Genomic DNA, 26,799 nt, shown 5'->3' with positions numbered 1-26,799 from the left:
GTTCTGCTGTTAATAATGACCGGGCAAATAGAATGTTCATTTGCAGCATATCTGGCATCAAATTTCTGCCTTTCTGAGCTGTGAGAAGTGAATTATAACCATTACATTCTTTCAGTGGCCTTTTGCATTAGAGCAGCAAAAAAGACTTATTTAGGTGTCAGAAGGACCAAATTAGGTCTCCCCACAAGGTGTAAGCATTGTTTCCACACACCTTAGCTGTTTGACTGCTCCCATCTGTTTTAGCGCCCAAATCGTCTGAATCATGTTAAATATGAATTTCACTGAGTTTAAACAGTGTTCTGCTGTTAATAATGACCGGGCACATAGAATGTTCATTTGCAGCATATCTGGCATCAAATTTCTGCCTTTCTGAGCTGTGAGAAGTGAATTATAACCATTACATTCTTTCAGTGGCCTTTTGCATTAGAGCAGCAAAAAAGACTTATTTAGGTGTCAGAAGGACCAAATTAGGTCTCCCCACAAGGTGTAAGCATTGTTTCCACACATCTGAGTTTATTGACTGCTCTCTTCTGTTTTAGCGCCCAAATCGTCTGAATCATGTTAAATATGAATTTCACTGAGTTTAAACAGTGTTCTGCTGTTAATAATGACCGGGCAAATAGAATGTTCATTTGCAGCATATCTGGCATCAAATTTCTGCCTTTCTGAGCTGTGAGAAGTGAATTATAACCATTACATTCTTTCAGTGGCCTTTTGCATTAGAGCAGCAAAAAAGACTTATTTAGGTGTCAGAAGGACCAAATTAGGTCTCCCCACAAGGTGTAAGCAGTGTTTCCACACACCTTAGCTGTTGGACAGCTCCCATCTGTTTTAGCGCCCAAATCGTCTGAATCATGTTAAATATGAATTTCACTGAGTTTAAACAGTGTTCTGCTGTTAATAATGACCGGGCACAAAGAATGTTCATTTGCAGCATATCTGGCATCAAATTTCTGCCTTTCTGAGCTGTGAGAAGTGAATTATAACCATTACATTCTTTCAGTGGCCTTTTGCATTAGAGCAGCAAAAAAGACTTATTTAGGTGTCAGAAGGACCAAATTAGGTCTCCCCACAAGGTGTAAGCATTGTTTCCACACATCTGAGTTTATTGACTGCTCTCTTCTGTTTTAGCGCCCAAATCGTCTGAATCATGTTAAATATGAATTTTCACTGAGTTTAAACAGTGTTCTGCTGTTAATAATGACCGGGCAAATAGAATGTTCATTTGCAGCATATCTGGCATCAAATTTCTGCCTTTCTGAGCTGTGAGAAGTGAATTATAACCATTACATTCTTTCAGTGGCCTTTTGCATTAGAGCAGCAAAAAAGACTTATTTAGGTGTCAGAAGGACCAAATTAGGTCTCCCCACAAGGTGTAAGCAGTGTTTCCACACACCTTAGCTGTTGGACAGCTCCCATCTGTTTTAGCGCCCAAATCGTCTGAATCATGTTAAATATGAATTTCACTGAGTTTAAACAGTGTTCTGCTGTTAATAATGACCGGGCAAATAGAATGTTCATTTGCAGCATATCTGGCATCAAATTTCTGCCTTTCTGAGCTGTGAGAAGTGAATTATAACCATTACATTCTTTCAGTGGCCTTTTGCACTAGAGCAGCAAAAAAGACTTATTTAGGTGTCAGAAGGACCAAATTAGGTCTCCCCACAAGGTGTAAGCAGTGTTTCCACACACCTTAGCTGTTTAACAGCTCCCATCTGTTTTAGCGCCCAAATCGTCTGAATCATGTTAAATATGAATTTCACTGAGTTTAAACAGTGTTCTGCTGTTAATAATGACCGGGCAAATAGAATGTTCATTTGCAGCATATCTGGCATCAAATTTCTGCCTTTCTGAGCTGTGAGAAGTGAATTATAACCATTACATTCTTTCAGTGGCCTTTTGCATTAGAGCAGCAAAAAAGACTTATTTAGGTGTCAGAAGGACTAAATTAGGTCTCCCCACAAGGTGTAAGCATTGTTTCCACACATCTGAGTTTATTGACTGCTCTCTTCTGTTTTAGCGCCCAAATCGTCTGAATCATGTTAAATATGAATTTCACTGAGTTTAAACAGTGTTCTGCTGTTAATAATGACCGGGCAAATAGAATGTTCATTTGCAGCATATCTGGCATCAAATTTCTGCCTTTCTGAGCTGTGAGAAGTGAATTATAACCATTACATTCTTTCAGTGGCCTTTTGCACTAGAGCAGCAAAAAAGACTTATTTAGGTGTCAGAAGGACCAAATTTGGTCTCCCCACAAGGTGTAAGCATTGTTTCCACACATCTGAGTTTATTGACTGCTCTCTTCTGTTTTAGCGCCCAAATCGTCTAAATCATGTTAAATATGAATTTCACTGAGTTTAAACAGTGTTCTGCTGTTAATAATGATCGGGCAAATAGAATGTTCATTTGCAGCATATCTGGCATCAAATTTCTGCCTTTCTGAGCTGTGAGAAGTGAATTATAACCATTACATTCTGTCAGTTGCCTTTTGCATTAGAGCACCAAAAAAGACTTATATATGTGTAAGAAGGACCAAATTAGTTCTCCCTACAAGGTGTAAGCATTGTTTCCACACACCTTAGCTGTTGGACAGCTCCCATCTGTTTTAGCGCCCAAATCGTCTGAATCATGTTAAATATGAATTTCACTGAGTTGAAACAGTGTTCTGCTGTTAATAATGACCGGGCAAATAGAATGTTCATTTGCAGCATATCTGGCATCAAATTTCTGCCTTTCTGAGCTGTGAGAAGTGAATTATAACCATTACATTCTTTCAGTGGCCTTTTGCACTAGAGCAGCAAAAAAGACTTATTTAGGTGTCAGAAGGACCAAATTAGGTCTCCCCACAAGGTGTAAGCAGTGTTTCCACACACCTTAGGTGTTGGACAGCTCCCATCTGTTTTAGCGCCCAAATCGTCTGAATCATGTTGAATATGAATTTCAATGAGTTTAAACAGTGTTCTGCTGTTAATAATGACCGGGCAAATAGAATGTTCATTTGCAGCATATCTGGCATCAAATTTCTGCCTTTCTGAGCTGTGAGAAGTGAATTATAACCATTACATTCTTTCAGTGGCCTTTTGCACTAGAGCAGCAAAAAAGACTTATTTGGGTGTCAGAAGGACCAAATTAGGTCTCCCCACAAGGTGTAAGCATTGTTTCCACACATCTGAGTTTATTGACTGCTCTCTTCTGTTTTAGCGCCCAAATCGTCTGAATCATGTTAAATATGAATTTTACTGAGTTTAAAAAGTGTTCTGCTGTTAATAATGACTGGGCAAATAGAATGTTCATTTGCAGCATATCTGGCATCAAATTTCTGCCTTTCTGAGCTGTGAGAAGTGAATTATAACCATTACTTTCTTTCAATGGCCTTTTGCATTATAGCACCAAAAAAGACTTATTTGGGTGTCAGAAGGACTAAATTAGGTCTCCCCACAAGGTGTAAGCATTGTTTCCACACATCTGAGTTTATTGACTGCTCTCTTCTGTTTTAGCGCCCAAATCGTCTAAATCATGTTAAATATGAATTTCACTGAGTTTAAACAGTGTTCTGCTGTTAATAATGATCGGGCAAATAGAATGTTCATTTGCAGCATATCTGGCATCAAATTTCTGCCTTTCTGAGCTGTGAGAAGTGAATTATAACCATTACATTCTGTCAGTTGCCTTTTGCATTAGAGCACCAAAAAAGACTTATATATGTGTAAGAAGGACCAAATTAGGTCTCCCTACAAGGTGTAAGCATTGTTTCCACACACCTTAGCTGTTGGACAGCTCCCATCTGTTTTAGCGCCCAAATCGTCTGAATCATGTTAAATATGAATTTCACTGAGTTTAAAAAGTGTTCTGCTGTTAATAATGACCGGGCAAATAGAATGTTCATTTGCAGCATATCTGGCATCAAATTTCTGCCTTTCTGAGCTGTGAGAAGTGAATTATAACCATTACATTCTTTCAGTGGCCTTTTGCACTAGAGCAGCAAAAAAGACTTATTTGGGTGTCAGAAGGACCAAATTAGGTCTCCCCACAAGGTGTAAGCAGTGTTTCCACACACCTTAGCTGTTGGACAGTTCCCATCTGTTTTTGCGCCCAAATCGTCTGAATCATGTTAAATATGAATTTAACATGATTCTACTTTTAAGACTAGGCTTAGAACTTTTTTTTTTGACAAAGCTTATAGTTAGAGTGGCTTAGGTCCCCTTGAGCTATCTCTATAATTATGCTAGGCTTAGGCTGGAGGACATCAGGGTCAATTTCTCTCACTCTGCTGAGTTCTCCAATTTGCATTGCTTGTTGTCATTTCAGCTTTTAACTTTTTGTTCTCTGTCATTTTTTATTTATAGTAGGTACACCTGGTCTGGCGTTCTGTTAGTTGTGACATCTCATGGGAAGACAGGTCCCCCACTATAACTATATAATATAGAAATGATTCCTGGATCAATGTGTGCTTCTGTGCTTGTTTGTCTCTCTTATTGTGTCTCTGCTCTGTCTTCTCTAAACCCCAGTCGGTCAAAGCAGATGACCGTTCATACTGAGCCTGGTTCTGCTGGAGGTTTTTCCTTCCTGTTAAAGGGGATTTTTCCTTTCCACTATCGCTTTATGTTTGCTCAGTATGAGGGATTGCTGCAAAGCCGTGGACAATGCAGACGACTGTCCCTATGACTCTACGCTCCTTCATGAGGAGTGAATGCTGCTTGTCAAGACTTGATGCAATCTACTGGATTTCCTTAGATAGGAATTTTGTTTGACCAATCTGTATAATCTCATTGAATTTGACTTTGGAAAGTGCCTTGAGATGACATGTTTCATGAATTGGTGCTATATAAATAAAATTTAATTGAATTGAATCAAATTGGATGCACTGTACTGGGACTAAATGGTCCTTTGTAGGTAACTCTAAACCTTTTAAGCCGAGCATACACTGTACGAGTTTTTGCCCTTTTTGGGCCGATTCTTCAGTCGTGCGAGAATTTTTTGGATCGGGCTGAGTTTCAGCCTGATCGTGCGTCCTGAGTCGTGTAGTATACAGGCGGTAACGAGGGGCGATTCGCCTCTCACAACCACCTCCCGATCAGGAATCGGACAGTCGGTTGAAAATCAAACATGTTTGAAATTTGGTCGATCCTCGTGAGTGATCGTGACTGATCATGACCGAGTCCTGCTGTTGAAGCGGAGTTACAACCGTCTACGACACGATTTCCCCTGACCTCACGCACTGCGCACGCGCAAACAAGTAGATTTTTCTTCGTCTTCTCAAACGAAAACATAGGCGTGAAGAGAAGCATGCCGGCGGTGCGTGTGATATGGAGTCAAACTACGGAGGAGCAACATGTAGAATTGCGAAGGCAGCGAGTTTCGTTCCAGTGAGCCTAATTCTTAACAGTGAGTATTGACACTTCCGTCTTTTTCTTCATCTACTGTTGACATTTGGCTTCTGGGTAGACGAGTCCGAGTAGCGCCATCTCTCTACGGGGCTGAGTCCGACGTGTGGTTTTTGAATGCACTGTGTGAGCAGGCAGGTCGCATCAGAGAGTTGGGCCGCACAGTGTAAGAACTTATATCATGAGCAGTGAACTTTTAAACCCTGTTGTTTCGTCGTACAGTTTGAGCTGTATATGAGTACCACGACTGAAAATATCGTGCAGTGTATGCCCGGCATTAGCCAATTTTACCCAACTGCTGCACACGATTTGAGACACGGTCATCAGCATAAATGACAACTTTATACATTAGAGACATCCATTAAATTACTTAAAATAACAGACTTTTCCACCTAACTTGAAACAGCGAGTGAAATTTATTTAAATTAAATAAAGTCTAGAACATTTCACAGCTATAGAAGCCTACACAGTAAGCAAAACATCTTGTTGTCCATGTGCACAACTACGCCACAGGGTAGTTCATGACAGTTTTTGTTGTGTAAATACTGCTGGGGACAAGGTGGCAGCAGCCGGATAATTACTCCCCAAGAACATAATAAAAAAAAAGGAGATACAAAGAAACTTGTGGGACTTGAGGAAGCATTTTATACTGTTTTCCTCCAATATATGTCACGAAATCCTCATGCTTTTAACGGAAAACCAATAAAGTTTTTTTGGGAATTAATACAAAGACATGATTAATAATGTTATAGTGTTGTATATTTAGCCTCTACAATTGACATTTAATCCCTCAAGGATGGTTGTCTTCTCCGAAATCCTTTATCAGTAGTTCAGTCCACTTAGGAAGATCTAAGACGAGTTTTTGACTGATTCAGGAAAGCACAGCCTGCGAGTTCTTGATGCCAACCATATTGTCCGCACTCATGGACCTCTTCATAGCAGATTTGCACATGTCCTTGTACTTGTCCTCACACAGCCTGGATATGGCCTAGAGAAAGTGCAAGCACAAAGAATTTGAGTGCCCGGGAACAAAACCCAGAGGAACACAAAATAAAAATAATAAATAAAAAATCTCACCTCCAGTTTTTGGGCTCGCTTGTTGCTTAGTGGCTCCAGAGGGAAGTTGAGGTTGTTGTCATCCGCCAGAGAACGCAGGTCAAAGTAATACTTGGCGTAAACGCTGGCTGGAACGTTGATGTTAAACTGAAGCAGCTCCAAGAAGTGACGCTCCATCTCATTCCTGGTCAAAGTAAAGATTTCATCAGTTGTATCAAAACAAAAGTCTTAAAAGAAGGCAGGTTAAAGAGGAGCACTCACATGTCCTCCACTGTGATATCCTTCAGTATCTGGCAATAATCGACATTCCAGACGGCCTGGTCGTCCCAGACTTTGGAAGCCAGCAGGATGGCGCCAAGAACGATGCGCTTCCAGTTGGAGGGACAAATGTCTATCTCGGCGTAAGTCAAAAGTCTTTCCAGGTACACCTGAAAGGAGACAACTACTAGCTTAAAGCAGAAATGAAACGAAATCTGCAAATATTGACATTGATGTTATATCATTTAGTGAGGCATTTCCACAAGACATTCGAGGGACCAATTTTTCTAATGTCAAACATGAATAACTTATTTTAAGCATTTTTGTCAATAATTGCCGAAGTGGGCTTATTTTAGTTGGTGAAGCTGTGTGACGTAAAGTGAGCAAAAGCCACTTAAAACACAATGCACAACAACCAAGGACGTAATTACTTTCCAGTTGTTTACTTGTAGCCACGAAAGAAGAAGCCTTCTTTGAATTTGAAAAAATTCCAGAATATATTGCGGGAGTAGCGGGTATTCAACCATACCAGTATGAACCTGAACCTACAGCTGGTTTGAAAAGCAACACTAGCTTTTTTTGTAGCTTCGCATATGATACTTAACATGGAGCAGCAAACACGTTTATAAAAATGCCCTGATTGAGGTGATGTTTTACGTATATAGTACATTCATAGCACACTACACTGTGGCACTACATGCATGATATGCTTAAACTAAACCTGCATAGGTAGCTGACTGTTGGTGTTGTGCAACAGGTATTGTGTTGTGACAAATTCTGTTCTCTTGAAATAAAGTGTTCCCGTGCTGGCTGTTGCAGATTCTCATCATCCGTCTGCTATCTACCAACACTAGGCTCCAAGGACTTATAGCTCCAGGCAAAAGTGCCTGCTGCTTCAGCTTTTAGCCAATCGACCGCATTGATGGCTAGTACTCGGAGGCTTCTAAGTGCTTACTGCACAGGCGGTCACTCGAGTTTGGATTGTGATTCTCACATCGGAGTGTGCATATACCCAAATCTTTCGAAGTGTTTTGTGTTTGAGGAAAGTAAAAAATTAAACTCCAGTTGTTATTCCGGGCCTTTTTCGAACAGTTAATAGCAACTCACTGGACCATGATTAACCTGTACTCTACCACTTGCTGCTGTTTAAGAGATGTATCCTATTAATCCATAATGGCCCACGCATTGTCACACAGCCAAATGGTCACAGAAAATAACAAACTTTGCTTCTTTTATAATAACAATGTTAAGTGTTATGTGATGTTAGCTTCAAAAGACTTCAATTCTCCTGGTTCTTAAGAAATGTGCAGTAACAGAGTTACTGCACATTTCTTAAGAACCAATTCCAGGCTTTTCCAGAACAGAATTAGCAGATTTATTTTCAGCCTTTATACAGGTTTTCTTAAAATGAGTTGAAACAGTGTGTATTGTAGAGGCCAAGCCAACACTTTAAGCCACTAAGGTGCTGCACCGAGGTCATATAATTGACAAATGTCCATCAAAATACAAACGTAATATCAATATAGAAAGCATCCACACTTGTTTGTAACACTTTCTTTAGCTGTCAAAAAAACTGTTTCCCCCTTCCTGGTGGAATACTTGCCCAACAAAGAAAGATTTCTACCACTATATAGTAATGGCCTGTGATTACCCCATACACAAATACTTAATTCACTTCTGCTCCTACAGTCCCAGAGGAATCCATATGGATAGTTTCAGATCCTGCTTTAGAGTGGTCCAAACTGAAGGGGCAGAGTAAGAAAATGCATTTTTTCCAAGTTCTGAACGAACTAACGGAACACTAAAGAAAATAAAGTCCTGAGAGAGAAGTTTGTGGCTGGACTGAATGACATGAAGGGGGACAAAGAAGGTGGGAACAGTCCAGGCATAGCTTTGTAAATTAAAATGTACCAAAGCTTATGGATTGATATTGATGACCAGATGACCTGACAATGTAAAGTATATTGCTGAATGAGAGATTTTTACCGTTATGAACTGTAATGCTGTTTGACAGCATCAAACACGTAAAGAGAGATGGCAGGTACGTTCATATAAAAATCACAATATTCCAGCGGTTCTCAAATATTTTCTGTTGTGCCCACCTTTTAAGATTTAAATAATTTCAGAACCCCTTAGCCCAACAAAATGGGTCAGAAACATGATTTTATTGTTTTCTCTCTTAATGCATTGAAACCAATGCTCTGAAGATTATCCAGAATCACTTTTACATTTTATAACAGTTAAATACATTCTTTAACAACAATTTCAAACAACTAGAACTTTTCAAGATTGCCATGTTTTATAAACTATATGATATTAACAACAATCTAAAAGATTTTTTAGCCTGACACATCCCAGCAGTCAAAACAAATGATGAAACTAAACACAGCATCTTCTAACTCTAGAAAGACGGCACATGTTACTTTTAGGTTGGCATGAACCTTATCAATAAATACACATAAAATAGATAAGCTGAAAATATGCTATGGAAAAATAATATGAAGCCATTAATATTAAAGAGAAATTACTGTTACATTTAGTTTCATTCTATTTCAGAAGTTTCAAAAATCCACAAATTTGTCATAGTTAAGTTACCAATACAGTGAAGCTGTTGTGGTATGAATAATATAAACCAGTTCTGGTTGTGGTTATTGTTTATTGCCCTGCGATCTCACACATGTAATCAATCTTTACTATTTGATAACCTTCAATAAACACAAATTCAAACCACAAATTTAGGCTTTCAATGTAAATCATATGAACAGAAAACCAAAGTTATACTAGATTTAAATCAGACATTTTAACCACAAATGGTTTAAGTACTTTATTCAAGTGTACTATATGTATACTTATTTCCTGCTTAAAATGAGGCACTGTACTTGAAGTTTACTTTTTATAAACTATATTTCATATACATAACAAAAGTAGGCTGTAGTGAAGTATACTTGACTTTTAATGAAAAGTATAAACAGAAGTCTAAGACTAGGTACATTAATACTAAGACTTAAGCTTTTTCAAGTCAGCCCATATATTCCTGGGGCCGTGGACGTCGTGCCACCTTAGTAACCTCATTTGCTTATTGTGCAAAGTCCACTTTAACCAAATCTGGTAGTTCCATTGACAATTCCATTATCTCTCCCATCTTCCAGCTTCAGAGCCTTGGCACAATCCTGGACAGCCCTCTCCATAATCTCCTTCACTTTCCACATCCACATCATCACCTGGTTAACTTTCATATTTGCAGCATCAAGCAAGTTCCTCCTTCGCACTTTTGCCAAACTGGTCCACAGTCCACTCACCTTTCCACTTTACAATTTCAAAACCTTCCATAAACTGCAGCTAATTCAAAAGACAGCAGCTTGCATCATTAGATCATCTTCTTCACTCCTGTACATTAACTCCACTGTCACATTCAATATAAATCAATCCTATGATCATACAAGGCCAACAACAGCCATGGACAAAGAGGGACACATAACCAACACTATCATGAGATCCTAAATTTTAATTTGACAGAGATCGCACATTACAATAATCAGTCTCTGCCTTGCCCGTTATTGCTCACCAATTAATTATCACAACTCATGAGTTTATAAAAAGGCATTAACTTTTTTGAAGTTTATAAAAACGGTTATATTTTAGCCCAGTGACCTGTCCAGGATGGACTCTGTGTCCCCACCTCTCGCTCATTGACTGCTAGAGAGTCACCAGCTCCTCCACTACCCTGTGTTACGTCAAGCCGCGTTTTCCAATCAGATACGGCATGACGTAACACCTGTACAGAAAAGCAGGTATAGAAAATCCATGGATGGGAGGTTACATTTTTAAAAAGTTTAATAAAATTGCTTAAAGTTTGTCAAAAAAAACATAACTTGCTTTTAAAGATGAACATTTTTCATTAGAAAAATTTTATTAAATTTCTGCGTTAAGTTAAATATTGTTTAAGGTAATCTTGGCTGGTGTAGCTTGTCTGTCTGGCAGGTGTTTTTGGGTTGGAGTAAAATGAGTCCATAGTTCCGCAGCAGGCTTTTTCAGATGTTTCTGGTGCAACTCGCTTCTACAGGGTCGCTTCACATCGCGCTCCACTCCGCGTAAAAATAACAAATAACTACAAAAACTCTCTGAGAATCGGCTTTCTCTGGTCTCACAAAGTTAGAACTTGTTCTCCAGTCCATGTTGTAGCTGCACTTTATTTGTTTTATTTTTGACATAGTTTCCTTAATAATCTGAATGCATCAAACTCCTTGTCATTTTATTTAACGAGTGTCCTGTTGCAGCTGCTCATGAGGTGGAAGCTGCTGCATATTGACTGACAGCCGCTCTGACTGCAACTCTGCCTTCTTTGTTACAGAAAAGCGCAGGTGGAATAATATTTATGTTTTTTTTTTTAGTTTTTTTTTTTTTACTTTTTCCGAATCAGACCCAGTCAAACCGGGACATCATTTCACATTCAGACCCTTCTTCTTCTCCTTCCAAAAAAAATGCTAAATTAGCCGAGCTAGAAGGTTACTCTTTTAGTTTTAAATAAAACATAACAGTGAATCATGGGGAGATCCCTGGTTAGTCGCTGTGTTTATCAGCTAAATTACTGGAAGGAGGGAATAAACACTGACAAGGGACATGGCCACAGGTGGAAATAACTCATCAATAAACTGCAAGAGTGGCGACAGACACACTTACCGAGGGAAGTTGTTGTCAGTTGTTCTATCCGCTGAACTTTCTGACCTGGTGGTTCGCATAAATCCAAAGAAAACTTTTGACCACCGCTACTTTTATTCATACTATCTGTGGTCAGTTTGAGATGTTCTTCCAAAAGTTAAAATGATTGAACACCGATAAACCTCAGACTGGCAGATCTCCGCTTTGCAAAGACCCACCCTACTCTCTTTCTGATTGGCTAATGTCCTGGCTCTGCCAGATTTCTTTGGTTGAGCGAAGCTTCTGTTTAAAATCTTGAATAAAAAGTCTACACGGAACATTTTGCGCTCATTTTCCAAATGACGGAAATCTGTTGCAGAGACGGAGAATTTTAACCCCTAGCTTATACTTATACTTAAATACGCTTAATAAAATTAACTTCAAAGTGTCAGGGTTCAGTTCTCCCTGCTTCACCATGGACAGTTCCAGATCCTTCCACCATCCACTCAGCCCAGCTCCACTCCATGCCAGATTAGTTTCACCTGCTGCAATAATCAAGTCTAGACTCATTCCACCTGTCCAACCTCCTATATAAGCTCATCTCAGTCTGCTCTTCCCCGCTGGTTCGTCATCGTCCTTCCCTGGTCTGCTTCATGCTTCTCGTGTACAGAGTACTTCGTCCCTCATCGTCATTTACCACCCTCCTCCGCCTCAAGCCAGCCGCATTTCCCTTCCTTGTGTCAGCCTGCAGCCCCCCAGCTACCTCTGTGTCAGCCACCTGCCTGCCTTTGTCTCTCGCCTTCTTGCAGGAGATCCCTCACGTCCTCTGGCTCCAGCTTCAAAGTAAGTGTATATAAGATCAGTTTAAAACTACACTGTTAAAAGCCTACTGTTAAACACAGCTAGCATAGTGCTAACTAGGTGCTAATGTACCGAAAAATCATTGAACCACAGAATGTTTTGCAAAGGCAACATGTTTCCAAGCTGTTTACAATGTTCAAAATTAACTCACCATGTTGGGCAATGTAACGAAATGTAAGCGATAATTTGGTGGAAAAAGTCAGATTTCTAGTAGTTTAATAGTGGAAAGGTCACTTCTCGTGCCAGGAAAACCACTTCCGGTTTCCACCGATACACCTGAATAATGGTATTTAACAAATCATAAAGCTAGTGGAATGAAAGGAGAGCATCCTACATGTTGCTCTGAGGATTACAGAGAATCCCTTACTATTCATACTACTGACTGCACGTTCAGACCAAACAGTCTGGAAAAGGAAAGGAAAAAGCAATGCTATGCTTGGGCCTCCCCATGTCATGAAGGGGGCTAGGCAGACCAGCTTGCGGTTTTCTGGAACAAGTCTGCCTAGCTCCGGCCAAGGTAGACCCCTGGTCTATCTTGGTGAGAGATATGCAGCAATTTGACATGAAATACACGAGTCAGACAGGAAGAGAGACACTTTGGCAAAGTAAAATACATCTGCTCTCGGGAAAATACTAAATAAAATCTCCGAACTGCAAGGTAAACGGCACGCTATTTCTGGCCATGTATGTCCCCATATAAGTTTGTACTGGAAAACACACAGTTCAATAATCAATGAAACATCGTGGTTGAAGCTCAGAAGTACAGCAAACAAAGTGAAACAACAATCTTCTTTCAGCATATTTGAGCTGCAACTGCAGCTTTACGTTTACTGCCTGGCATGTTTATGTAGGTGGAATTTTTGGAAGTTGCAGTGCATACTCCTGCATGAATACTCAATCTCGCCAGTCCTGTAGTCCTTAGAGGGAGCCTCTACGCAGCGCTTAAGTCAGGAAAAAAATCTATACTCAGCTGTTCAAGGGACAGTTTGCTGTGTCTTGGCCTTAACTATGGTATAATCAATGGTGTCAAATGTGTTAGATGTGTATTCTCTGTTTTTATTTGACACGTTTTGAAGTGGAATTTAAAATGTTTACGAAGGATTTGCTGCAAATTCGGTAAATGTCAAACTTTAAATTGGATGAACGGACAAAATTTTTTTTTATTTCAATTCCATGCATGGATGTGTACAAATCCTAAAGAATAGAATAGGATAGGGAATAAAGACTGGAAATGCAAACAATTTACACTTTTCCATTACCTATCCAAACCTGGTAAACACTTTCCCAAACTGTGTAGCCTCCCATCTCATATACAGAGATAACATATTTTTTCTTACTAGAGTGACGATGGCGCACTCGGCTGTGAGCTGCGCAGAGCTGAAGAGTGTCCTGATGAAACGGTAGATCAGTTTGTGCTCAGGATCAACCACTGAATAATCATCCGGGACCTTTTCTCTCTGTTGGGAGGAAGACTCATTTTGATCTGATCCCACCAAACAAATGAGTGGACATTTGGTCAAAGACTCACCGACAGAGGGTGCTTCTTCTCATCAAATATATCCAGAGAGCGGTTGGAATCTCTGCAGGAACATCAATAAAATGATTATTGGGTATAAGATTTAATATTTAAAAAGGCCTTTTCTGGGTCTGGGAACAATTAGTCATGTGTAAGGAAAGTACACTCTCTATGCTTTCCAGGGCTTTGTGTATCAGAAGACAAATTAAACAATCTGGCGTTCATCAGAATCTAAAACAGATTCTAGGGCTAGACTATATAGAAAAAAAGCATAATGATAAAATAGAAATCATTGATCGATATAGATAATTATTAACTAATTCAAAACATATTTTAAATGCAGCCCTGGCCAGTTTATGCTGTTGCTTAGTGACCTATCTTTTGATACAGAACACACAAACACTGAGTTCAAACTCAACCCTTTATTCAACCAACTTTTACCAAAACTGCAAGTTTAAAAAAAAAAAAAAAAAAACGTGTTCACTGAACTCTTTGAATGGGACGGAGCTTGGAGACAGAGAGTTCCTGGGTCTGATTGTGATTGGTTGGGAGGATGTAGTGACTATAATTTTAATTTACATGGCCAGAATGCAAAAGGAAGGAAAACTGTTATTGTATTGAACTTTTATTAACCCTTTTGTTCTATCATCGCTATACATCTATCAATCGATATATATATTGTTATTGAATTATCGTCCCGCCCTAGTCTGAAATCTAATTGAGTCAATTGCAGGCCTGGACAGACATTAGAAAAATTATTAGATGATGGAAAATATTTGTAATGCCATTTATTCATGCATCAGTCAATCTGTCTGTTTCTCCATCGATCATCTTTCCCTTGTTCCATCCTTCCTTATATCTGTTCATTTCTCAATCTGTTAATTATCCATCTATTTGTTCACCCATCTGTACAACTATCTAGCTGTCCATACCATGCTTATTTATGGAGCTCTTTAAAAACTCTAAAATAATAATAATAATAATAATAATAATAATAATAATAATAATAAGACTAAACAGTAAAAACAATGTTAGACTCACATTCTTTTAAAATCCTGAGTAAAAATGTTTTCGGGTGAGATTTAAAAATATCAACTGAGGAAAGTTGTCTAATGTGCAGAAGCAGAATGTTCCAAAACTATACTTGTTTAGTCTGTTTTTAATTGAAGAGTCATGAACTCTTAGGACCCACTTCAGTTCAGCATTAACATCCTGATAGGCTATACCAAGTATTACTTCCAGCTGCCTTTGCTGGCAGACGACAACAGCCTCGGCTTCCCTCTGAAGCCACTTGGCAACAAGGAGGTGAGTGATTTTAAAAAAAAATCTTTGCTGTCCCTAATGGTGTTGTTCTCGAGCAATAAAGTTTTTTTTTTCTGCAGGCCATATCCAGGCTGTGTGAAGTCAAGGAGAACTTTAGTCCATCTGCCAGGGCAAACAACCTGGTCAGCATCAACGTCAGTTATGTATGCAACTACTGTTCTATGAATTCCGGATGAACGCCAGAGGGCGGTACTGAAAGCACTGACTGTCCCCTTCGCGCATGCACCGTTCCGAGTAATAATACCAACAAAGTCACACCTGTGACAGATCGGATGACCAATCAAAACCCATATAGTCTGACATCATCTGAGTCTCTGATCCTACAGAAACTCATGAACGCAAGGATTCTAAGTGACAGAGAAGCTATGGGGGTCACCAGGATTCATAGAACTGTAGTTACATACGTAACTGTAGTTCTAATTCATCCCTCCTGACCGTCCTTTTGACTAATAATATGTCACAAGGAATCCTGAGCACATAGCTCACTGGGAAGACCCAGAGGATCCTTGTAGAAGAATCTGGCCCAGAGAATGAGGGGTGGCCACGCAGACGTAAAACCTGGTGAAAGTGCTTGGGGAAGCCTGTGATGCAGCAGCACATAGGGTTTCCAGCAGAACTCCCCTCATAACTGCCCAGGAAGCAGAGATGCTTCTGGTAGAGTGGGCCTTCACACTGACCGGCAGGGGAAAGCGTCCTACACTGTGTCTGATGAAGTTCAAGATCCAATGGGAGAGTCGCTGCTTGGAAAGAGGACAACCCAACCTAGGACCTCCATAACAAGCGAAAAGCTGGTTTGAGCGTCTCACACCTGTAGTAGTAGCAGCAATGTATGCCCCCAGCACCCTCACTGGGCACAATAACTTAGACCTATTTCCTTTTTTTTTTTTTTTTTTTTTTGTCCCCAGTGTCCTGTCTAGCAATGTGGCAATAAAAATTGATATCTTAATGCCAAATAGAGCTCGACAGATTTTACTTTCACAAGTGGAGCAAACAGCTTTCGCCATAATGCTCCGCTTGATTTGTGCGTGTAAATAGCTTTATTGTGATTCCTGCAGGGAGAATTTCAAATTATATGGACAATACAATGGGAAAGTAGGAGAGTAAAAGAAAAACAAGAAGAGAAAAAAAAGAGAAAGAAGAGGTGAAAGAAAGAAGAGATAAAAGGAAGAGAATGATAAAACTTCCTCTGTCTGCTCCATCACCTGGAAAGAGACACAAAAAGAACAGCACAACCAACAGACATAAAGCAACAGATACAATCGTGTAACACCTTGATACCATTGCTAGACCTATTTCCAGTCACACTTGATGAAGGCTGAAAACGACCCAACCTCAACGGTTGGTTACAATAAGAACGGAATAATAGTTTTGGCACGAACACAGTGTTCAGCCACAAGTTAACCCCAGAGCCGTCTGGATTCCATTCGAGACACGATGGACTGACGGATAGAGCACATAGCTCCCAAATCCTCTTAGCTCAAACAATAACCAACAAAAAACATTTTCTGCATGACAGCCACTTGAGGTCTGCCTGCAACAAAGGCTCAAATGGAGAATGGCACAGAGCTTTAAGAACCAAGGGCAGATCTCAAACTGTCAATGGTACGTACCAATGGCGGACACAACCTACGAGCACCGCGCAAAAAAATAATAACCCAAGTACTGCTATCAACAGCAGCATGATAACAACAAATTGCTGCAACATATACCTTAAGTGTCGTAGGAGAGCAGCCCTTATCAAGAAGGGACTGGAGAAACTCTAGAACAGTGGGCAACAGGCAGGAACTGGGATTCTCATTGTGGGCAGAACACCACTGGGGGGGGGTATGGACTAGAATTTTGGTTGGAACTGGGAGAAGGTGCGAGAACGCTGCCTCAAACAACTAAGGAAGGCTAACACAGTTGTAGACAGCTGTAAACAAACTGACCATCAAGTCTGGTAAAATCGGTAGAGGGGGTGAAAATGGTGCAGTTACATGTTTTAGCTGTACAACAAATTAAAGGATGCTAACCACTTTAGCTGCAATCAAACTTTGATCACAAGGTTGACAAAAATCGGGAGAGGGGGGCGAAAAATAACCTGACAACAGCCAGCTGTATGTCTCGCTCCGCCTAGCTTCACTCACATACATCTGGGACACCGCCATAGGCATTGCCTTTACTGAAGGCTGGGCCTTATCAAAACTCCTTGCATATGATTGGATAAGCCACTTGTCTGTCATCTTTATCGACGTGCTATTTCAACCACTCACACCGAAGCTAACCCGTGACGCTGATGAGACCGACGCCGGAAAAAAAAACCTTTTTTTTTTTTTTTATGTGTTTGCGGCTCTAGTGCAGGGTTTCCCGCAGCGCTATCTTGGCGAGGCGGCCGCGGAAAACGTGTCGTCCACACCCCCCCCCCCCCCCCCCTCCGCTCCGCGAACCGGTCCGCGGAAAACGTGTCGTCCACCCCCCCCCCCGCTCCCGCTCCGCGAGTCGGTCCGCCTCGCATAAGCAAATTCCTGCGGGAAACACTGTAGTGGCACACCTTTTATTGACAGTGAGCTGACAGGAAGAGGGGGAAGACAGGCGGCAAAGCGCCGCGGGTCGGAGTCGATCCCGGGCTGACCGCGTTGAGGACTAATAGGCCTCCCAATATGGTTAGCGCTAACCGCTAACCGCTCCGGGGCGCGTCCGCGTATGCGCCCCGGAAAACAAAACTTGCCAAATCCGGTCGGGAGAAGGGCGAAAACATGGTTTCCACCAACAAAAGCCTTCAGAGCCGTTCTCTGATGTTCTTTTAATGAAACAATATCAGATAGATTGGACAACACGGAAGAAATAGCAGCATCAATGCTAACGCTTGCTTCCTCGATGCGAGCCGCCATTGTTGTTGGAATCTCACGGTGGCTTCTCCACTACGTCACATCCATGAAACACCCGCCCTGCGTCCTGATTGGCCAGACCAAAAATTTGGTTGGGGAAATCATTTTCAATGAGCCGTGTCCCAGATATATGTGTATGTGAGTGGAGCTAGGCGGAGCGATACATGCAGCTGGCTGTTGTCAGGTTAGGCGAAAAATGCAGCTGTCACCAATTATAACCAAACTAAGGAAGGCTAAAACCGTTAGCTGTAAACAAACTCCCAAGCTTTCTATAACTACAGTGTGTATCACCAACATCGTAACCACAAGCCGAGTTGTGTAAGGAAGTGCGAACACTGTCTTCACCAAAACACGGCAAACCTACCTTCCAGTCATACTCCAGCGAGGATGAGACCATTGGAGCCCAAGAAGGGCAAAATACCACAACTCCAGAACACAGGCGATAGGGCGTCCGATAACGGAATATGGGTTGATGGTATTTCTGGAAGAAAAAGCCATGCGGCGAACCGTACACGAGAAGAAAAAAGGAACAGAGCCTCGGATGACGTCAGACTATATAGGTTCTGATTGGTCATCCAAACTGTCACAGGTGTGACTCTGTTGGTATTATTACTCGAATGGCGCATGTGCAAAGGGAACATTCAGTGCTTTCAGCACCACCTTCAGGCGGTCAGGAGGGATGAAATAGAACTCCCAGACTGAACTCTTCTGTCATTTAAATAAAAATCTTTGCCTTCTCAGCTGGACAAAACAACTGCTGAGAATCTGTGACAAAGAAGAAAACCATTCTTGACTAGAAAAGTCAATTTTCGCTGCTGTCTTAAATGTTTTTGTACTTCAAAATATTCTCAACGTAGAACGGTGGACATTCAATTGTTTCATGCAGAGGATTCTTTTGTCCTATCTCCTGACTGATACCTTTGTACAAAGAGATCATTTGATCCTTTGTAACATCTGTAAAAACTGTGGCTTTAGCTAATGTGGTACGATATAGCAAATCCTGCAAGGACAGCTGATTTTTATTTCAGTTTCACTAAATATTGATTTATTGATGACCATCCCTGTGATGAGAACAAGCAGCACAACACTAACTGTAAGGGGAGGAATCCATGACAACATTCCAAACGTTCCTACCTGTTTTTGATGTGATAGTATATTGCCAAAGCAACACTAGAAAAAACACAAAGAATTAATAAACAACGTGATGATGGGGAAAAAGGGTTCTATTATTATTTCTGTACCACTTAGTGATTATTCAGGCCAGTGCTTACCATCTGATAGTACTCTTAAGGTTTGGTTGGCTCACTGTGCTATCATCGATAAAAATTGTTGAGCAGGAGCTGTACTTTTTAGTCAGGAGCCCTGGGGATGCCTGGAAGATTAACAACAATGGTATTAAAACAAGGATTTCTCAAGGTTCCTTCAAATCGATGAAGGCGTTACACAAAAATCTGTTTTAGGACCACTCTTATTTATTTATTTATTTTTACATCAAAAACCTCCTTTAAGCAATACTAAAGGCTAATTTTCCAAAATATACTGATATTGTGATTTATTGCAAATCTGTTCAGAGATTTCCAACCACTTATGAGATAAAACTCTACCATTTGTTCTAGAGAGACCTACATGGTAGGCCATGTGCAGCAACTGTCCAATCAGAGATAAAACTTTGTACGCACATGGGGCACAGGCAGACAGAGGGCCTGGAGAAAGTGGCCCATTTGACAGCGAGTCGAAACACTGTGGGATAATTCTGTTTTTTACTCGAAACTGTGAGCAAAATCTTAAGGACAGAAAAAAAACTTGCGAAAGGTTCATGGAGGAGACTGACCAGGAGATGTATTTTCAGGTTTTGTTGATGCTGAAATCATTAAATTGTTGAGTACAAACACAAAGAAAATTTTTGCAAGTAATCTGCCAAGAGGAAACAGTTTTGAGCATTAGGCCCTGAAACCACTGGAACTGTAGAGATATCTTAGGCTGCAACTGCAAAAGAACAGTGGGACGCACATCCCACTGTTCTTTCTCAGGCTTTTGGGAGCATAAAAAAATAAAGATTTCAAGCTCTCTTTCCTGCCACGGTCATGTCAAGGAACCATTTTATTGCTATATTCTCACATAAGTGATGAAGCTGAAGATGTTGAAAATGAGAAGATGAAATGAAGTGAGGAGTTTGACAGTCACCAAAGGCGCGGGCCTCTGCTGGAAATGATGAGGGCCCGGTGCATGTCTCTGCATCATCCAAGGCTAAATATTTCTGTGGCTCACAGAATGGTGGCTATGACGGTCAGGCTGAGCACCAAAAAGCAGAAATAAGCGAGAAATAAGCCACATAAATGTGGACTCAAATTCTTGGTACTGGCTGATGTGAGTGGGTAAGTTGTAGATTGGAAAGTCAGAAAGAGCCTCTGGAAATGGGCTCTTTGATGTTTTCAAAACCTTCACCAAGAAGTACCTGAGATCTGATACCCATCCCCTCTTCCCTGCCACAGGCAACAACAACCAACAGCAGGGTCTGGAGGTGTAGTATGATAGACCTTCCAGGCTAAAATAAGGGGACCCAACAATGCCGCTTCTCTGCTTTGTTTTGCCCCATCCTGCACCTTTTTTGTTTTTTTGTTGTTGTTTTTTGTGTCCTGTCTGGCAATGTGGCAGTAAGAGTTGTTGTCTCATTTGCACTTCAGTTTTAATACATTAGAGAAAAAGAGGGCTTGGGAGCTGGTGTGGGGAAGATTCTTCAGTCAGGAAGCAGTGGGATCTATTGCGTGCCACCTGCAATCACAATTTTAATTGCTCCTGGCTCTGCACCAATACCAATTCAGTGGGAACTGGAAACATGTGGGTTACCTTGGCAGTGCTAAAGGGGTCACAGGGTACGACCAAGCGGGGCGCCCCATCACTTGTGGTGGAGGAGTTTGTGTGGGGGCTTAGGCCACGTTGCAGTGTTGTGTGTTCCTGGCTGGGGGGGGGGGGGGGGGGGGGGGGGGGGGTTGTCAGGCGGACTGTAGGCAGCAGGGACCTGATTTGGCTCTGGAGGAGATCCCTCCCTCTTACCTCCATGGGTTTATAAGGCAGGATGGCACCATGCTTATGGTCCTTCTGAGTTCTTGCCACTATGGTGGGATGACGCCTTTCATTGCTGGTTAGTCTTGCTGCGGGGGCTTTTTCTGGCCTAGCCTGGCCAACCAGATTCAGTTTTGCTTTTGCTTTGGTATACAGCGAACCTGGGCCTGAGTCTGGAACTGCTCCCACAGAGCCCTCTTTCCTGCTACCGACCAATCACAGGCGTGGGCAGGCTTTATGTGTTGAGTGATCCTATTACATTTAAACAAGTCTTGCACACATACACACAGACTTCTTCTTTTCTTTGGCCAAAGCCAGACCCAAGTCTGCTAATCTTTCAGAGGGCATTCTTGATTATTTCCTTTTTACATGAATTTACACAGAGCTGGAAATAATACCGTGTATCCTGAAGTTTTTGTCACAAAAATGACAAGAATCATTCACCGCTCGACCGTGGTTCGCCAGTTTGAATTATATTGTCAAATGTTGACAGTGGAAGTCTGATTGTGCCTCTTCTACATCACATCTGCATTTTCTCTGATAGGTTTACTTTGCGCCTGTTAACCCCGCCCCTGAAAAAGCCCTCTATAGAAGCAGTTCCAAACTAACTTCAGCTGTATCGAAGACAGGCTAAAGTTAGTCTGGCCAGGCTATGTGTGACCCGGCTTCAGGCTTGGCCTGAAGTGGTGATTGAGGCAGCAGAACAGTGTCAGGAGGTTTTGTTTGCCACCACTCCCTGTGACTCTTTGGCCTGGGGATTGTTGGCCCTCCACTTTGATGTGGACGTACCACGTCCACATCTGCCTTAATCCCAGATGCAGTGTAATAATCACACAATTAGGACACCATCTTGAAACATCCTTGTTGTGGAGCATCATTGCCCTGGTTCATGTAGGCAACCAACTTCTATGTATGATATACCTGAGATGCCAAGACAGGATGTGTAGGAATAAAACGGGGGAAAAAAGAACCTTTCCAGGAATGGCTGGCCAGTCACAATTAGTCCAAGACTAAGTGCATCAATGACTCATCCAGGAAGTAAAAAAAACAACAAAAAACATCTAAGAACAATAGATCTGACTTGCCTCTGTTAAGGATAGTGTTAGTGTTTATACTGGCATCCATAGGAGTTAACCAAGTAAAACCACTGCTGACAGAAAAAGAAAACACTCTGCCTACAATGAAACCAAAGTGGAACTTTTTCAATCTGTGCATCTAGTAAATTAGGGGTAAAAATAACAGGATTTGAGAAAACATCTTGCAGTCAAACATGGTGGTGGTAGTGCTATGACATGGGGCAACTTTGCTGCTCTGGGACCCCGACTGCCTAGCATTAAGCAAGCCAGAGCCAGCAAATAGTTCACGGCAGTTGTTGCCGCAACAATTATTAGGTTCAGGGGTCAATTACTTTTCCCACATAGGACCAGATTGGTTTGGATTTCCCCCCCCCCCCCTGTTGAATCTAATCATAATTTAAAATGTGCTGTTTTTGTATCTACTCATGTTATCTTAGTCTGATATTAAATATAAATTTGATGATCTGAAACATTTAGGTGTGATAAAAAAGTGAAAAGAATTCTGCAAGAGGGCACGCCACAGTAGGTTTACAGTTTCACCCTTTCAAATATTTCTCTAATTAATACTTATATAGTAAATGAGAAATTACACTTCTGATAATAAATCTAGCTGCAAATGAGAAGATTTTTTTTTTTTAGTTGTCTTGAAGTTCGGCTGATGCAGACTCACATGGTTCATGTAGTTGCTTTTCCTTTTTTCGCGCACTGGAATGAGAAGACAAAAGGAGTATTTCAGATAGTGAAATAACAACTGAACCTCATAAACGGAGGAATACCAACCATCAGTCTGGGACTTGTTGAGGAAGAGGGTGCTGGCTCTGGGGTGGTCCGATGGGTTCGCCTCTTGGGCCAGTTCTGTTGATGGGAAACATTTCATTTGAACAATTATGACACATTAACTGCAAAGGGTATTCTCCCAGCTATGAGCCCAACCAACCATCGGGGAGCTCCCTGTCGCTGATGTGCTGCAGGTACGTCCCAGTGTCCTCGCTCACGTCCTCTGTGGTGGTGATGGGACACTCGTCCAGATCCACGTGTCTCCTGTGGAGTTTTGGACTCTCTCCTGGAGAGAAGCAGCAGGACACAGAGCCTCCCATTGCTGACCTACAGCTGCCCTGCTGCAGCTAGAGCTGGTTCCCATATAACTATAACTGGGCCTCCTGCTGACAACGCTGCACTCAGGGGGTCAAAGTTCAACCTAAACCTTTTAGGAAGGAAGGAGTGGGGGCACTTAGAAACAGAGAGCACATACACGCATTAAATAAATTAGTTATATATCAGTTCTATGGCATCAAGCATTAGTTTTATTGGAAACTGGGCATTATAGCTGCAGAAATGGACGCATGGGAAAAAACTAGAAAGGTTTCTGCAAAGTGTGCACAGACAGCTGACATATCCACTGCGTGTGCACGCTTTTTTCCAGGATTTGCATGGATGAAACCAGAAATTTTCCAACAGCAACTGTTTATAACAGGATCTGATTCAGCAGCGCGGAGCTTTTAGTGACACAACATTCCCAGGCTCTTCCGTCTGCCTCCATGGCTGTCCGGCTAACGCTCAGTTCTGCCCAGGTTCGGCTGCTCCCCCTTCCCAAGGAATAATGGATCAATCCATGTCCGCTGCAGCCGACGGGGCTGCCACAGTCCCGGGCTGATCCCCGGGGAGAAAACACGGATTTAACGGCCGCAAAAACCTCCAAACATCAGCGAGAGCGCAGCAAGGGAGCGGGTGTTGAGAATACGGCCAACGTTCATCTCGTCGCATTTGCAGGAGACACGTCCTCTACGTCACAGCGGCGATAACGCAGCGCTTACGTTCGGCGCGGCTTCCGGTTTGGCGTTTCGGAATAAAATACCGCGTTGAATACCTAATGCCTTCACTCTGCGGCAACTTTACATTGGCGTAGGAATAGGGGGGCAAGGGGGGCAAGTGCCCCCTCACTTTTTGGACAGGGGGGGTGGGGCAAAAGGTATGTTTTGCCCCCCACACACACTTTTGAGATAAAATTTAATTTTAACTTTTTCCATTATTTTGATAAATACAACAATAAGAAAGCTATCAATATCAACAAGAAGTATTTGGCTACCTAATTAATTGATAGTGTTACTGTCATTGAATTCAATTCTTCTTATTAATTAATTTGTTTTCTCTTAATTCAATGTTGCCTGGTTATTTCATTATCTTTTTAATGTTGAAATTCATTATTATTATTTTGTTTAATATGGGTTAAGCTTCAGTAGTCTTAGTATGTGTAAATTGTTGACATCTTGTATGACTATGTACTGGGACCTAGTTAATAAGTAGCATGTATGGGCATCTTCTCGGTATCCAACTTTTATGAGTCTGTCCACTTAATGACCTCTTGACTCATGCGCTATAGTCACTTCCTTTAAAACCATTAAGACAAAGAAGACAAGATTTAAACCAAGACCTAGGATAACCTGAATTTTTACAAGAACCCACTGATTCCCACAAATTGCACATGTGTTATGTCAAAACCATTTTCTCTGAAATCAATATTAGTAACTTTAAAGGGGAAGTCCGGTCAACAAGGAAAAATCAGGGGATCATTAGCTATACCTAAAACTAGTACGTTCGTGGTTATTTAATGAATTTAGCGTTAATCAATAAGAAAAAAAAATAGTCATCTGTGTAAGGTAGTGAGGTCAAGGGTCAGCAAGGTGAACCGAAGAAACAGCCTCCGTCAACAGTTCCAGCTTCTGAACACTTTTATTTTCCACAGGATTCTGAACACTTCTCCTTCTGAGCTTCCAACAGCTCTGTTTTATAATCAAGTGGAAACACACCTGCACTTGATTGGACCAAACCACAATTAAACAGGGAAAAGGAAAAACACATGAAAACTAAATAGAAAAACAAAATATAAAATTAATCTAATTTACAAACTCCTCTACATAATAAAATGGTCTGCAAAATAAACCATGTAATACAAGAGAAGTCAAAAACTTACTTTAAAGAAAAACAAAGCAATACTCCAAAAGAAACCCTCTAATTGGTAGAACCCAGCCAGACAATCAGTGACATCACTTAGACATTTAAGCAGGAAGTACTGGGCAGGCCCCTCCCATACTCCTGCCCTGCTGCAGATCTACAAGGGACAAACAATGGTGAGTAAAAAGGAAAACAATAGTGATGGTGAGATGAAGCCTCATGAGGCATTGAACCACTTCAGCCAACTGGTTCGAGAAAGGGTTCATTTCTTGGAGCTTCATGTGCACACGGAACCACCTACTGGCCAGGTGTATAATCACAGCCAGCTGTATCTTAACACGTGTGATGCATTGATTTTTTTTTTGTCTATTATGGCTCTTGGGAATGACTTCACAAAAGGTGTAGGACGAAATCATTTGTCTACATAAATTGTGTATACACATAGGCTATGTTTATAATAAAATATTGTTTGAATGTATTCTCTGTGTGTAATTATTCCCAAAATAGTAGTGTCATGTGATATGGCATGGTGTGTAATAATCAGACCTCTCAACTTTGATCAAAAGTTAAGAGTGAGATTATGCTAATTTTGGGGGCGGGGGGTTATGGTCAACAATTTCCCCTCAGCAGCAACACTGAAGCACACAGAGGTTCACGCTGCGTCTTTACGCACGATCCTGCTGCTGATGTCTCCCTCCTTTCAGCTCAATGCACTTCTAGACTGTTACAGTTTATAACCATTCTCATCATCTTTCACAGCGACAGGTTTCTCAGTCAGTCGCCGCGCTGACCAGATAAATTTCTATTGCTGTTGTCAATGCGGCGGTGCGGTGGGCGGATTTTACCCCCATTGGTGCGCTGCGGGGAAATGCATAACTAAATACTGTAAAGGGCTCCTATAAAGGGAACAGGGGTACTGACAGGTCTGAGATGAAGCCCCTGATGTTACAAGTTCTTTAAAATGACCCTTAAAAGTGCGCACCTGAATTAAAGCGCGAGGCAGCAGCCCACCAAAGTGCCACTGATTCTATGTTGTTAAAAACGAAAGAGCATGAAACACAGCTAGTAACTGTCCTATTGACTTTAACTGGCACACGTTGCTACCGATGTGAGGGAATTAAATGTAGTGATTCACGTTTTGAATGGTGAACGGTGATAAAAGCACCTGCACCGAGGGAAAGGGGGGGGGGGGGGGGGAGGAGCAAGCGCTGAGGCACAGAAATAATTTACGGAAACGCCCCCTCCATTACTCGACACACGCCTCGAAGCCTCGGCACATCACGTAACATCACTAGAAAACAATTATGAATATACGTTGAAACCAAATAAACAAGTTCAACCAATAATCCAGGAGTAGCTTTAACCTAAACTTAGATGGAAACTGCAACCTAATGCTAACACAAACAAACCCGGGATAGTAAGTGGAGCAGAGCTGCAAACTAATGTTTAAATTTAAGCAATATGGCCAGCTACAGAAAGAAAATGAACCAGAAATAAGAATAAGGGACAAATGGTGAACACAAACTGAACCACTTTGTCACAGTCTGGATCACTGTGTATGGAGGTGGCCATTACTGCCCAAATATGGGCAGTAATGGCCGCCTGACATCACATCCTGTGACGTGGATAAGCGGAGAGCCGACGGCGGAGAGCCGACGGCAGTTCACCGCGCATTAGCAGCTGTAGGAACTGTTGGACACAGCTGCGATCAACAACAATTATTTTGGATTTCCAGAGGACTTCACCATTGAAATTCTGAGACCAACAATGCTCACGTGCATGACAGTTGGATGTAACACACA

General features: G+C 41.5%; 1 protein-coding gene across 1 annotated transcript; it reads right to left on the bottom strand.

Moving 5' to 3' along the window:
* Window positions 1-5,784: 5,784 nt before the first annotated feature.
* LOC105931066 (cyclin-Y-like protein 1) lies at window positions 5,785-24,183 on the bottom strand. Its single transcript, XM_012869575.3, has 10 exons — window positions 22,983-24,183; window positions 22,826-22,900; window positions 22,716-22,750; window positions 19,178-19,278; window positions 19,041-19,076; window positions 13,729-13,780; window positions 13,538-13,657; window positions 6,705-6,871; window positions 6,465-6,627; window positions 5,785-6,375 (listed from the first exon to the last, which is right to left on the bottom strand). Exons 1-10 carry the CDS (start codon window positions 23,140-23,142, stop codon window positions 6,259-6,261), a joined length of 1,026 nt encoding a protein of 341 aa, XP_012725029.2. The 5' UTR covers window positions 23,143-24,183; the 3' UTR covers window positions 5,785-6,258.
* Between the last annotated feature and the right edge of the window lie 2,616 nt (window positions 24,184-26,799).

This window comes from Fundulus heteroclitus, chromosome 24 (genome assembly GCF_011125445.2).
Source record: "Fundulus heteroclitus isolate FHET01 chromosome 24, MU-UCD_Fhet_4.1, whole genome shotgun sequence".
NCBI lineage: Eukaryota > Metazoa > Chordata > Actinopteri > Cyprinodontiformes > Fundulidae > Fundulus > Fundulus heteroclitus.
This window is presented reverse-complemented; position numbering and strand designations above follow the sequence as displayed.